Source organism: Perca flavescens, chromosome 8, assembly GCF_004354835.1.
Source record: "Perca flavescens isolate YP-PL-M2 chromosome 8, PFLA_1.0, whole genome shotgun sequence".
Lineage (NCBI taxonomy): Eukaryota > Metazoa > Chordata > Actinopteri > Perciformes > Percidae > Perca > Perca flavescens.
In genome coordinates this window covers 10,882,313-10,896,866 of record NC_041338.1, presented here as the reverse complement: position 1 = coordinate 10,896,866, position 14,554 = coordinate 10,882,313, and the positions used below count along the sequence as shown (strand labels likewise).

The 14,554-nt window shown below is 39.5% G+C and overlaps 1 protein-coding gene across 2 annotated transcripts in view; it reads left to right on the top strand.

The window, feature by feature from the left end:
- The window catches only part of far1 (fatty acyl CoA reductase 1), a 34,800-nt gene extending 22,490 nt beyond the window's left edge, over nt 1–12,310 (top strand). Inside the window, exons 8-13 of one of the 2 annotated variants that reach the window (XM_028585766.1) lie at nt 3,105–3,232; nt 3,350–3,417; nt 4,520–4,691; nt 7,721–7,850; nt 9,041–9,168; nt 9,769–12,310. In XM_028585766.1, the coding sequence (XP_028441567.1) occupies nt 3,105–3,232; nt 3,350–3,417; nt 4,520–4,691; nt 7,721–7,850; nt 9,041–9,168; nt 9,769–9,928 (786 nt within the window). In that variant the 3' untranslated portion in view covers nt 9,929–12,310. Of the gene's footprint in view, nt 1–3,104; nt 3,233–3,349; nt 3,418–4,519; nt 4,692–5,342; nt 5,515–7,720; nt 7,851–9,040; nt 9,169–9,768 lie in introns of both variants that reach the window. The other variant, XM_028585765.1, reaches the window with a different exon arrangement.
- The last annotated feature ends 2,244 nt before the right edge of the window (nt 12,311–14,554 follow it).

Below are 14,554 nucleotides of genomic sequence, written 5' to 3'. Positions count from 1 at the left end.
GAGTTAATGACAAAAACCATTACAGCGCCACCTAGTGGTCCACATGTGTAATTTTTGGTAGGTGTGATCCATGGCCCATTGTTCATCTACCCTGTAAATTTGATGTTGTTCACATTAGTGTAAGTGGTGAATCTATTGGGTCCCATAGGCCACGCCCACTTTGACCCCTCGGTACTCCATTCTAGGGTTGGCCTCAGGATTGGCCCTTAATGGTAACCATCAAATTTCGTATAAATCGGATGAGCCGTTCATGAGATATAAACTTTTTGTAGTTGTAGCGCCCCCTAGTGACCAATATTCTTAAAACGCATGGGGTCTCTCCAGAGGGGCATGGCAAAGAATAATCTAAAGTTTGAGGTTGATATCTTTTATTTTGGCTGAGATATGGCAAAGTTGGTGTTTTCATAGTTAGCTACGCACATTTGTTTGTGCGTTATATGCGCAATTTTTATCGTATAATATTTCTTTCCATAACTTTCAGTCAGGTCAGTCTGGAGATGCCACGGTCCAAGTTTTGTGCAGATCGGTCGCTCGGTGTAGGAGTAGTTCGAAAAAGTAGGTTTTTGATAAATCGCGATTTTAAAGGCATAAAAGTCCAGGCGAAAATGGGCGTGGCCTATATCACGTGATTCAGTTGGATCCAGGGAACGCGTAGATGTATTGTTTTTGAATGTCGGGTGTACGTTGTGGAAGTTATAGGGCCAAACGCGTTTTTGTCTGAAAAAGCGCCACCTAGTGGTGGAAATGGGTCAATTTTTGCAACTGAGGTCCTTGCGGGGTTTGGGACCAGTCCTGAAAATGGCAACTCCCCACTATGTACGGTTTGCAAAATTACGAATCCCACTATGGCCACGCCAAGACCCGCCCTACGAAGCAGTTCCATTGGTTGGGGTTAGGCATTTCACCTCGAGTGGTTAAGGTTAGGGTTAGGGGATTGGTCAGGGGATAGGACCTGTACATGTAAGCATGGACGCCTGGCCAATAGTAGTGTGTGAACGCTATTGAAGGGCGGGTCTTGGCGTGGCCATAGTGGGATTCGTAATATCGCGTCCGGGACAAGTGGATTTTTTGTAGGACAAGTGGAAGAGAAATTTACTTGCCCCACTGGACAAGTTAAAACTCAAACAAATCAAAATGCCACTCATTTCGTCAATGTTACAGAATTGAAACAATTACATATTTTACCCGACAATCCAGGGCAGCGGGTCGGCGGGCCGCTAACGTTAGACCCAGCCCGCTGTTCAGCGCATTCTCCGAAAGCGAAGCAGCATGAAAGCACGGCGATCTAGCCGGTGTTAGCTTGCTAACTCCACCTTAACGTTACCTCCTCGCCACATCGTTCACAGAAAACAAGCTGAAAACAGAAGTCACTCGTGGCGATAGCAATGTGCTTTGTGTGGATGAAGCATTATATACGTTATTATGTGCCACTCATTCCGTTTATGTTACAGATTTTACTTTACCGATTTGAAACAAATACATTAACTAACGTTAGACCCAGCAGCAGCGGGAGAGCGGACCGCTGACGTTAGACCCAGCCCACTGTTCAGCTTCTTCTCTGTAAGCGATACAGCATGAAAGCACCGCGGAACCAGCAAGCCAGGCAGCGGTGTTAGTTAGCTAACGTTAGCATGCTAACTACGCTTTAACGTTACCCGTCCCCACATCGTTCACAGAAAACGAGCGAATAAAGCGGTCACCGTGGCGATAGAAGTGTGCTTTGTGCGGATGAAGCATGAAGTTAATTTGACTCTTGACGGCTGGCTCTCTGCCTCGTAACGTTACTAGCTGCTCCGCTACTCGTTTTGTAGCGGATTAAATATCAGGTAATAATCAACTGTAAAGTAGCTACACTTTTTAAAGGATCCTTGGTAAGTGAAATTGTAGAAAAAAAAAAAAAAAACACGTTGACACCAACATTTAGTGGCAAAATCCATTGTTAGGTCTACAAAATTATTTTAGATATAGTATAAGTCACCACTACCTCTGGTCAAAATATTGAATTAGTATCTCAATATATTGACTCAGTATCTCAGAATATAAACAAAGAATATCAAAGTAACGAGAAACTATAAAATATTGACTTAATCTCAATATATTGGCTTAGTATCGTAATATATTGACTTAGTAACTCAACATATTGGTTCAGTATCTCAATATATTGACTTAGTAACTCAGAATATTGACTAAGAATCTCAAAGCAATGAGAACATTCAAAATATTGACTTACAATCTCAATATATTGACTCAATATCTCAAAATATCTCAATTGACATAGTAACTTAGAATATTGACTAGGAATCTGAAAGTAATGAGAAACTTTAAAATATTCACTTAGAATCTCAATATATTAACTTCTGCACACCGGCGTGCAAAGTATAACTTTGTATTATGAGTCTGGAGATCCTTTTTTCTTGTTGAAGGGGAAATCTATTCTTGGGACACATTTGTTTCTACTGTTTAAACTGAATTGTATTAATTTTTATAGTGTTTGGATGCTTTCAATGGTTTCTTAAAATTCTGCATTAGCAAAACATAAACATTTTTTATAAAATGATTAATCTTTACCCGGACAAGTGACTTTTGTTCATAGACAAGTGAAACGTAAATGTACTTGTCTGAAGGACAAGTGCCTCAAAAAGTTAATGTCAAGCCCTGCTATCACGTCAGATAATATTGATGTTTTTTTGTGCCAGAACTCATGCACCTGTTCACACTCCCAGACCATATGCTGGAAAGTTCCAGTTTGTTCAAGTTGACCTAACGTACATTAGGGAGTGAGACTGGTTCTGTACAAGATTATTGAGCAATTAATGGCATTGTCAAACTTTTTCTGTCTTTGCGCCACACTGAATCTGGCTCAGTACAGCATGCATCTTGTCTATAAACAGGTGGATAAGCGCCCCATGAGTAAACTGCGCTGTTGTAGTTTAAAGCTAAATTTACTTTAGTCTCACTTGTCAGATCAAAGTGCAAGACCCCCTTTTCACAACTAAATGGCAAAATATGGATTTCATATTACCGCCTTTTGGTAAAATTGAGAATGTAATTGTTGGCATATAGCAACACCATGCGATTAGAGGTCTTTCTTTCACCGTCTCTAGGCTGGTAAGGGGATCCTGCGTACAATGAGAGCGTCGAATGATGCGGTGGCTGACCTGGTGCCTGTGGATGTGGTCATCAATGCCACGCTGGCTGCAGCTTGGTACTCTGGATCACAGGCACTCAACAGGTTTGATCATGCCTTCTCGCATGCATCTTCTGGTGAAGTTGTATTAAAATGTTGACTGTACTCTGAAAGTAAAATTCTGTTAATTTTTTTTTCTCTGGACTATTCCTTCTATTACAGGTCCAAAAACATCCTTGTTTACAACTGCACAACCGGTGGGATCAACCCATTTCACTGGGGGGAAGTTGGTAAGATGCATATTATGTTACCTAAACACGGTCTCTGTAAAAGCCACTGACAATAGCAGCTTGTATGTTTAAACGTTGTGTCTAATGACATACTGTGATTGCAATCTGATCCACTGCCTGCCACACCCAAGCCAAGAGCTCTTGAATTCTGGTTTGTAACTGGATCAACTGAGTTTTCTTAGGGAGTCCCACCCTTTTTGTTTTTGTTTTTGTTTGCACACATTGAAGGTGATTATGAACATTTCCCACAGAGGTTTAACCAATCACACTTCTTGTCTTTAAAAACTACATACAGATGATTGGTAGTCAGTCCTAAACTTGTATAAAGAAATGGAAATACAGAACTACTAGTTTGTTTGAAAATGTTATGGTTTGGAGTAAAACATGGGGTTTTTACCTTAAGGACAGTGATTTGCCCTACAAGTTGAATTTGTAAGCACTGTGGTGCAGCCATAAGTCATCTTGTTGCAATTTGGATGCTGTGAATGAAATTGAGTCACAGATAGGCCCAAGATGTATCTAAAAAAGACTATTTTAACGTTTGCATCCTTTGTCAGCCTCCAAAACTTGTGTTGTGCAGCTCTCCTGTTTTAAATTATCTTCAGGGGTTTTTTTTTTTTTTTTTTTCTTCCATTCTGGAGATATCTACCCTATCAATCTTGTACAGCAGATAGTTTGCCCAACTAAGGTTCAAAGTTAATTCTTGATAATGGCCTCAGTTGTTAACTTGAAAATAAATGTGACGATTATGATTAAAAGCTCCAGAATAGCTACTATTAGACAATGTTGGTGAAATTGTTTTGCCAAATAATTGATGCCAATAGGCATTTTAACATTCAGTATTTTCAAATGGGTAGTTTTGTATTAGATTAGCATCCTATTGCATTGCTGTTTTATTTTATCTTGTGAACTACACAACAATATTATAATATACTAACATTTGGGTTAGCTGCAGTAAATCAAGGTAACATCAGCTGATACGATGAGATGTATTTTCAATTAAATGAAAAGTTGTGACAAGATTTATTTTGCCAGCAGTCAGGCATAAAAAAAGTATAACTGCTGATTGATGACTTGTGTTGAACAACCTTCTGTTTCTTAGAGTACCATGTAATATCCACGTTCAAGAGGAACCCCCTTGAGCAGGCCTTTCGTCGGCCCAATGTTAATCTCACATCCAACCACCTAATCAATCAGTACTGGATCGCCGTGAGCCACAAGGCTCCGGCCTTCCTCTATGATCTGTACCTCAGGCTGATTGGACGAGAGCCCAGGTAACCTCATCATCGCCGACCCGGACGTGCCGCACTTGTGCTGTTTCAACGCCCAAACCCCCTCTCACACATGCAAACACACATCTCTGCTGCTTTAATCCTGTCCCTTTTCTCGTAGTGGCCTAATGTTGTATCTGCTATGCTAAGGTGTTACATGATGCTTGTGTGCAGTTTGGTTGTTGAAGAATGTATAACCCAACTGCTCTCCTTCACATACAGGGGATTACTGATGGGTTCTGCACTCTTTACATCTTGCTCTTTGCAATGTTTGTATTCTCAGTTGTGTTCCCAAAAATGTCAGCACGAAGGTCATCCCAGTCCTGCTAATAAATGGACTAAGGCGGTCTTGGTCTGAAGATTAATTTGGAAACCCAACCTGAGTGTTGGCATATTGGAAAAACCTGCTAGCTGCTGAATTGTCAGTGAAATAAACCGGGTCTGTCGCCTTCTTTAAAAAAACAAAAAAAACAAAAAAGAATCCAGATACTTAATCTGCAGCCCTTCTGATGTCATACTGTTATGACTAGCAGTGGTCAATCCATTAGAGGGTCTGCGTCTTGCCTAGTATCAATTGGAGGAGGAAACGCACATCCTCCATCTCATCCTCTTGTGTCCTCCATGTCCTGTCATATGTGTATCTCTCTCCTACAGAGTACTGTATAAACATGACCTTCAAGACCAATCCCTTAGAGCAGGCCTTCAGAAGGCCCAATGTCAATCTGCGCTCCAATTCCTTTACTAATCAGTACTGGACCACTGTCAGCCACACGCTGCCAGCCCTGATCTATGACGGCTATCTCAGGCTGACAGGCTCCAAGCCCCGGTAAGGTTGCAACTGCCCACTGCACTTCCCTCCTTCCTGCCAGTCAGCCTCCACCTTTCCCACAAACGCACCCTCGCCATACGGTCTTTTATTTTTTTTATTTCTTCTCACTAGCCACAGGTTATGTGGGATGGTGGGAACAGGGAAGGGTCTTGGGCAGAAGAAACAAAGTTTGCTGTGTCTGTACTTCAACTGGACTTTTGTTAGTGTAGGGTGTCATGACAACAATATTTGGCTACTATTGGAGCATGTTTTCAGCTTTGCTCTGTTTTTGAGAATGTGTGCTTTTTTCTTTTTTTTTTTTTTTTTTTTTTTTTTTTATTCAAAGACTTCCTGTTTGTGAACAAGCCATGCTGTTAACATAACATCAATTGTTTGCCCCCCCACTTCTCACCCAATCATGGAAAATCCTGAAGCACCATGGGACTTATTTGGTTGTTATTTAAAAAAAAAAGAAGTTAATGATACAACCCCAAAGCATGTTATTTGATAGCTACATTTGTGTTCTCTTTACAACAAGCTATAGGTATTTCAGACTTTAAACCCAATGCCATGCCAACAATTCCCAGACGATGCATCTTTATCGATTGACTGACCGTTTGGCTGTCTGAAATAATTTGGCTTAGTAGCTAATTCACATTCTAGGGGTGTGATTGATTTGATTGGGTATGTCACCAGCTGTAATGTAAGTAACTATCTCTGCCTCTTTGTGCTGATCAACATGCATGCCATTTCCTTTGAATCATTCGCAGGAGGAACCGGAGTCATCTCAATCTGCCTCGATTAGTGTAAATGTTTAAAATGACCTAAATAGAACAGGCCTATCAATGGATTTAAGCCTTTTTTCATTCATAACAACTATGTAATTTTTTAAATGTTAACTATTTAGAAGTTTAAAATTCACTAAATTACAAAGTGCAGTTTGAAGACTCTGAAACCCTCCTATAACCCTCACTAATAATGGGCACTGCGGTTTTTACATTCCCACCACCATTTCTCACCCCAGCACTCACCACAACACTGGTTACTAGTTGTGAATGATCATGTGGTCCCCTAAATCTGAACTAACCCAGAAATGAAGTATGTTAACTGGATTCACTTGTGTGAGCAGGAGGGCAATATTGTATACATGGGACGTCTGCTTCCCTGCGACAAAGCAAATTAATTTTGTTGCGTTTGAATCATTTTGGGTAGAATATTGAATCGGTCTCGTCTAAATTTTTAGGTCCATTTGACAGTGCATGTCTGTCCTTCTGGCCTGCACACAGGCTAAATCCAGTTAGTCTTCAACTGAGTTTTATCAGTCACTGTCCTCAATAGAAGACTCACAGACCTAACTAATTGCAGTGCTGTGACAATTTCTAAAGTTAATCATATAAAAAAAAAAAAAAAATCTGAACCACTTCTGTAAAATGTTTTCGGTGTGTACTTGTTAATTTTTAATGATACAATTCTAAAACTGGAGTACAAAAGTGTGAACACCCTCTAATGTTAAAGCTTAGCGTAACATGTCATGCTACTGAAATTTCATATTCAATGAAAACTATTTCAAATTTGATTTTGTTGATCTCCAGATAAACCCTTCAATCAATGGAATAGATTAACTAAAATCTGCTTAATTAAATTGTAATTTGAAAGTCACGGTGGCATATAATGCAAAACCTCTAGTGACTTTTTTGGAACTATTTATGCACATCTCTTACAGTGTTGAATGATTGATGTTGAGACTAAATTAGAACTTGCCCTGAAAGCTTTGCTATAAAAGCATTTTTGTGTTTACTCTTTGAGGTTTATCCCTCTAGTTAAAGTATTTAACTTCTGTCTCTGCTCTCCCCTCCCAACAAAATGATACCCTGTCCTGCTCTTCATCCATTGATCCTCCTCTTACTCTGAACTTTATCACACTCAATTCCTCCCATATACTCTGCCAACCCCTTCCTCTCTGTCCAACCATCCTCACTTTATCCCACCACCTCTTCTCTATTTACCTTGCCACACTCTTATGATACTCTTACTGTGTCATTCCTCTGTTTTGCAACTCTTCTGCATTGTCACTCTTATGTTGTGCCAATCTTGCCAACCTTCCTCTGGCCTACGCTGCCATCACCTTTCATCCATTCCAATTTTCTTCTTTTTCTTCGCCCACCTTATTGCTGCTTTTTTTTTTTTTTTTTTCTTCTTCAAATTTTTCTTTCACCACTCATAGGATGATGAAGACAATCACACGCCTCCACAAAGCCATGATGGTCCTGGAGTATTTCACCAGTCACTCCTGGGTGTGGAACAATGACAACGTAGGCATGCTGATTGCCCAGATGAGCCCCGAGGATAAGAAGGTATGGAGGACACAAATACCAGTGATCTTGTTGTATGGAAAAAAGAAATTTGGTATTCCTCCCATCATTCGCGGTTTGTCTTTTCGTTGCCCATGTCCACCACACAACAGACATGTATACACTGAGGAGATGGCAGACAGATTTACCACTCTGCTGGGTTGCTGTCTGATAGTAGGCTGGCTACAATAGTGAGTCATTCATTTACAGTGACGTCAATTTGAAGTGAACAGAGATGTTTTTCATAATAACTGTCTGAAGGAATCTGCATTTGTGGAGGGCATGTTGGTGGATGGAAAGTGAGAGCCTTTTACTTTGTCCTCTTGACACATTAGAGCTTTTGTTCTGGTACTATGAGACGTTGTCAGTTGTTCTCTTGACCAAAGCATATCTGATGACAAAATAATCGAATACTATACTGGTAAGTATAGAATAGTGTTTTCAAGTTTATCATTTTTAAAATGGTTCTTGAAATTGGTTAATTATGTAGTGCCTTTTTCCCATCAAAAAGCTACAGGCTGTTTGGGGATTCAGAACCTTTATTTCCCTGAGTACTGACTGAAAGGCTGCCAACAGTAACTCCACCTCACTGTTCCCTGATCCACCTCACTTATCCAACAAGGCATGTGCCACAGGGCCTTCATCTCTCAGCCAATGATCATGTTTTATTCTCCCCTCATAGTGGAAAGCACTACTAGGGGTCAAATTGGGCCAAAGCCCACCGGAGCTCAGTGTTGGCTCCTCGCTGTGATAACTTATTGTTTGTGTTGTTATTGGCATGCTACCTTGGCATTTAGCATATATATGCTAATGTGGCATATATTGTGCCTGTAGACACTTGTTGACCTGCATTTTCTTATTTCAAGTTTAAATAGTTTGTATATTTAGATTAATATTGATTTGTAGTGTTCTATTTACTGTTTCAACTTGAATCTTTTTGTAAGTAAAATGTATTTATAGAGTGCTTTTCACAGACAAAACATACAAGATGATGCATATATTGAAACGGTACAAATTTACAAAAATATTGTTTACGTTGTCAATGCCTATTTATACCCGCCATAAAAGTCACCAAATCAATATTAAGTTACATTTCACAATAAAGCATGTCATTGTTGAAGACTGTACTTGTCAATTGCTGGAAAGTTGGCATTTTAAAATTGATTGAAAATGCTTCGGTTTTATTTCTGTAGGTGTTTAATTTTGATGTGCGTCAGCTGCACTGGGCGGAGTACATGGAAAGCTACTGTATGGGCACCAAGAAATACGTCCTCAATGAAGAGCTGTCGGGCCTGCCTGCTGCACGCAAACACCTCAACAAGTAAGAGTGCAACCAAATCAGCAATTCTGCCAACACTACAGACACTAACAAATTCTGTACGTGATAAGCTCTTATAGACTGCTGCCATTCTCTGTAGAGAGTAGTCATCTAGGTCACCATACAGTGGATAAGTCTCTACTGTACCCAAAAGAAACTGTCACATACATACAATGTAATGAAATTCAATCTCTGCATTTAATCCATCCTAAGCATTAGGAGCAGTGGGCATGTACACATACTGTGCCCCGGGGAAATATATTACTTTAGTTCATCCCTCCATTGTGTGTGTGTGTGTGTGTGTGTGTGTGTGTGTGTGTGTGTGTCTTCCTTCAGCCTAATTGTTCAGATTATCATTCTGAGTGGATAGTACAGTCGGAGTGGCAGTAATCCCACTTTAAACAAAGCTCATGTGAATAATTCAACATGCACAAACTGGCAAGGAATTAGAAAGGGCATGAATTAAAAATGATGCATCTGAATAAAGAAAACTGTTCAGAATGAAACGGTCTTACACTAATGGACCAACAAATTGTAATCGTTTTTTATTTTAATAAGTCTATTTTTATTTCATTTACTTAAAAGTAATTGTGTTTTCCCCAGGCTGAGGAACATCCGCTATACCTTCAACACCATCCTGGTGGTGTTCATCTGGCGTGTCTTCATTGCCCGATCCCTGATGGCCAGAAACATCTGGTACTTTGTGGTGAGCCTCTGCTTCAAATTCCTCTCCTATTTCAGAGCTTCCTCCACCATGAGATAATAAGCCTTGGACAGGGTTGCGGGTGGGGAGGCAAAGGGGCGACGAAATGAAGAAACCCTGGCTGTGACGTTTAGAGGTTCCTGAGCTCAAAGCCCTTAAAATGTTACCATGCTGTCTGTCTCTGGCCCTGTGTTTCCCCTGACACTCAAGGATTTAATGGAACCGTTAAACCCATGAACACCGACAGAGCTACTGGACAAGCCTGGAGAGTCCACAGCAGTCTAAATGTTGCATATCTCAGATCCATCTAACCTGATCTCTAGCATTTCACAAAACCGACGGCATGGATTCATCTCACAATGAACAATGCTTAGACTCCCAGCACTTGGACTTGTTAAAGAAGCAGGGCCCCACACCCTTATTATGTTCCAGGGCGCCCAAACCTGCTCCATCTCGTCTGTCTGCTTGCCTGACTGCCTGCCTGCAAAACAAAGCTATGTATTGGATGATGCTCTGCAGCACAAATCTTTAGCTGGTTTTGAGTCAGTCCAGGCTTCCTCTTATGTGATCTTTCATTGAAGAATGACTACTCAACTGCTATGTAAGTTATTTTTCACCTGAAAACATAACTCAACACTCTTTTGTTTTCCTTGTTTGTTTTTTCCTCCCTTGAGGTTTGTGTGGTTCTTGTGAATTTTCTGCTACTTAAGGCCTATTGAAATGTTTTAAAAGCCTGTTACAAAATGTATTATACACAGGATTACGGTTTTCATATGACGGCAGTTTTACAGCAGATACTCCAGCCTGAGCCGGTTTTGCACATTTAGTTGGCAGCAGTTGAAGAATGATTCTCTCAGTTGAGTCTTGTTCAGGGACAGGCTAGCCTAGATATCCTGTTCAAACTGTCTTCCCTTCAAACCCCACCCCCAAGACCAAAGCCATTTCAACCAGTTAGACAGTTGACATTGGCGGTCTTTTACTTTTCCTGCTTGAACACTCAACAGCAATGCACTCCTGTATGTCCCCAGTGAACTGCACTGGCTAGTTCCCTAATTACGACCAAGCACAATGTAGATTGTAACAAGATGGCTTTATCCAGTGCCTACAAATTGATTGTTCTTGCATCAGCAGATCTTGCAAATCAAGCTTCTTCTACAGGTTCCTTTTTTCTTTTTTTTGGGTCATGTCATTTGTGTCATTTGGTCTCGAGCTGTTTTTGCCAAAAACCTCTTGGCTAACAGCCTCATAGCTCAGTAGAGGATACAGGTGGAGTTGAGAGGAGAAATGGTGTCACCTTTTGGTTTATTTTTCTCCATTATGCTTGCGCATTTAAACTTTTAGTACTGGTTTACATTTAGCTAATATACAATGTCATGACTTTTATTCATTGGTCTGCTAGTACACTACTTTTCAGGTAGCTCCAACTGTAGCCCACCATCTTTTTGAATGGTTTGTTACTTTAGTGTTTTCCTCTTTAGTAATTCTTCTGGGTCATTTGTTTGTCATGTTACTGGTTCATTTTACCATCTTAGTTGCTTCTGTAAATATATGTAGGATTTGTCACGTGTTCATGCTGTTTACAACCGGTGGTTAAACTCTTGGACCATTCTGTTGCCTTCATCATTCTGTCTTGTTACATAAGAAATGTGTATTTTATACAAGAAATGTTTGCTTGTTAAAGAATTGACAACATGAGCTAAGACTACTTACTTTTTTTTTTTTTTTTTTTTTTTTTTTTTTTTTTTTTTTTGCATGAATTTCTCTGGGTTTTCATAGCAATTAATCCTCCTTGCCATATAAATCTTTAATTAACATACATGAGGTTTACCTGTACGCATTTGTCTTGTCTGTTACCTATTTCTCAAGCACACTACAATGTTTGAAAGCAGCGTTTGACGATGTGCTCATCTTTGGTCGTGCTTGCATGTGTCTTAGGCCATAGACGCTTTAAACACCTACATGTACGTCTAGTAGTGAATGTCCTGGATTACAAATGTTTAAGCTTCAATGGTGTGTGTATTGATCACCTGCATCAAAGTAGTGTGTTTTTTTTTGTTTGTTTTTTACTTTTCTGGTTTTTTGTTTTCATGGCTCAAAGATTGTTGCTCCTATTTTACATGGCCAACACAACATGGATCCATATGCTTAAGCTGTATTAGTATACAATTGTTTTTTCTTCTGAGGTTGATTGCATTAAGACTTGTTACAGTGTAATGTTCATTTTTCAACGTGTTCATGTGGTTCTCTAGGTGACAATTTTTTCATTGCTTCTGCTTTAAGCATGATGAGCATAGGTTACGGTGTTCTTTCAGGAGGAAAAGGAGTTTTTGCCACAGGCATTGTCAATGTGAAAAAAAAAAAAAAAAAAAAAATCAATGGGTGCCTTTGTTTGTAAACCAAAAAATAAGGAATAAACGGTTTAATCCTGATTACGACATTTGATTTGTCTTGACTCTGACATTTGATTTCTCTCTACTAGTTTGAGTAGAACAGTCACTATCTAAGACAGTTCAACAAAATAATTCATTAGTCTGAATCTGTCGAGCTGACCGGATTCCTGTGGTAGCGTAACAGATGTCCTATACTTCACACACTACCTGGAAGCCAGACCAAAATAAAAGCCATTGAACAGCTCCCCAAGATTAAATGCTGTCTTTTTAATGTGTATGAATTGACATGTCGTCCTCCTTTTTATATACATTTTTAAATGGGTCAATTTAAAACTTCTTGGCAGTGTTACGCTTATTTCCCCAGGACAATTATCCGTGACATGGTAACCTTTTTTACCTTTGCACGTTTTTGTATTTGGTTACAAGTCTAAAACTTTGAGTGGGGTTGGCTGTAGATCCTTATCACATAAAAGCTATGAAAGATCAGTTGGTGTGTATATACAGGGGCCGGTAGCATGATTACTGTTCACATAAATGCTGTTGTTTCTGATCAGTTGCCCTCACTTGACTCTTGTTGCTAAGCAAACTTGACACTGGAGATTGTGTCTGGGTATTGTTTCACACTTGGGTTTTTTTTTTTTTTTTTTTTTTACTGCAAGTGAGGTTAAGGACAGCAGCAATCAAACCTCATTTGAGAGAACAAGAGATTCCTACTTAATTGTTTATCATTGCATTTGTTCTTTATAAATGCATTCAAATCTCAGCTCTTGGAAAATAAATTGTAGAAACAGGTTAAGAAGAAAAATAAACTAAATTTGACAAATAAACCAGTAGCATTCATTCATATAGTGCAGTGTCTGTTCAAAACTTCTGTTCAAATAAATCATTCGAGACAAATGCTACAATCTCTAAAATGTAAACGTAGCTGAGCAAAACTGTCCTTGGCTTCTCCACTGTGCAATCTGCACGAGTAGGAGTGTAACTTTATCGATAATTTCAGAAGCTAAAAGTTTAGGTCTCTCCCAAGTTTATAACTACAGCTTTTAGTTTTGCTCTGTCCCACGATATTTACGGCAGTTAAGTTACAGAAAAGAGTACAAACAATATTTATTAATTTAACTTATTTTTTAAAAGTGTTGTAGTACAACTAGCAGGAAACAAGTTATAATTGAGGTAAGTTTGGAGACACTACCTTATTTAATCATTAAATTAATAAATATTTTTGTTGTATCTCTTTTCGGTGTTGTAATTTGTAGACGTCCCTAAGCACTCGTCTTACTGCCGGTAGCAGTAGCAGCAGAGAGCAGAAGGCAGCAAGCAGTGTTGTTTAAATAAACTCCTGGTGTACTTACAAACTTTCCAATCCATTGTTTTATGAGTACATAACCTATGTGTACTAGTGTAGAAGTTTGGTATCATTTTGGGCATTATTAGTGGGGTAATGTACAAGATACACTCTTGGATCCATCTCCACTTGTACATCACTACATTATATATACTTCTCCACTACAACTTACTATTTCAAAGGTAAATATTGTACTTTATTAATCTATTATCGATATTTTCCAAGCAACTGTAGCTGCCATGTTTCGTGGGACCCATATGAGCATGGTCTCCATGGGAACGCAGCCGGCGAATCTGAGTAAAACAACTTTTGAAAGTTCCTTCCCGAGGCTATTTTGCAAAGGCACAGTTGCTCCGTCCAGCACTTAGCGCCGCCCATGACAATTGTGATTGGTTGAAAGACATGCCAATGAGCCACAGCATGTTTTTCTTCCATCCCGGAATGCTGTGTGGACTAGCCAGACCCTCCTTTGCAGCGCTGTGGGGGAAGGTCTGGCAAAGCGAGACTACATCTAAAGTAAAAGGAAAAATGATAGAGACCCCCTGAACAAGAGTTCTACTTCGCTGTGAAGTCAAATCTCAGATGCATTGAAGGTTTCAGTATAATATTGACTTAGTATGACTTTCCAAGTCAAATGCCTTACGTACCAAGTATTTTTTTATTTATTATGCCTTTTCATGTTTTTTTCTCTACTTGGCAAAAACAGGCTTCCATACTCTCAGGACCAGTAAGCCCACCTGGCTTAATTTTAAAAAGCAACTCATCCTGGAACATCACTTTGATTTGACAGTCAATACGACTACATGGGGGAACTAATTCCATGTAATAGACTAAACGCTTAATGTCAACCAACAGGTTGGTTTTAGTTTTAATTTTTTTTATCTCACTCTTGGCTTTTTTATGACGCACACAGCATTGTCTTTGAAAGTCTCAAACTCACACTTTTTTGCC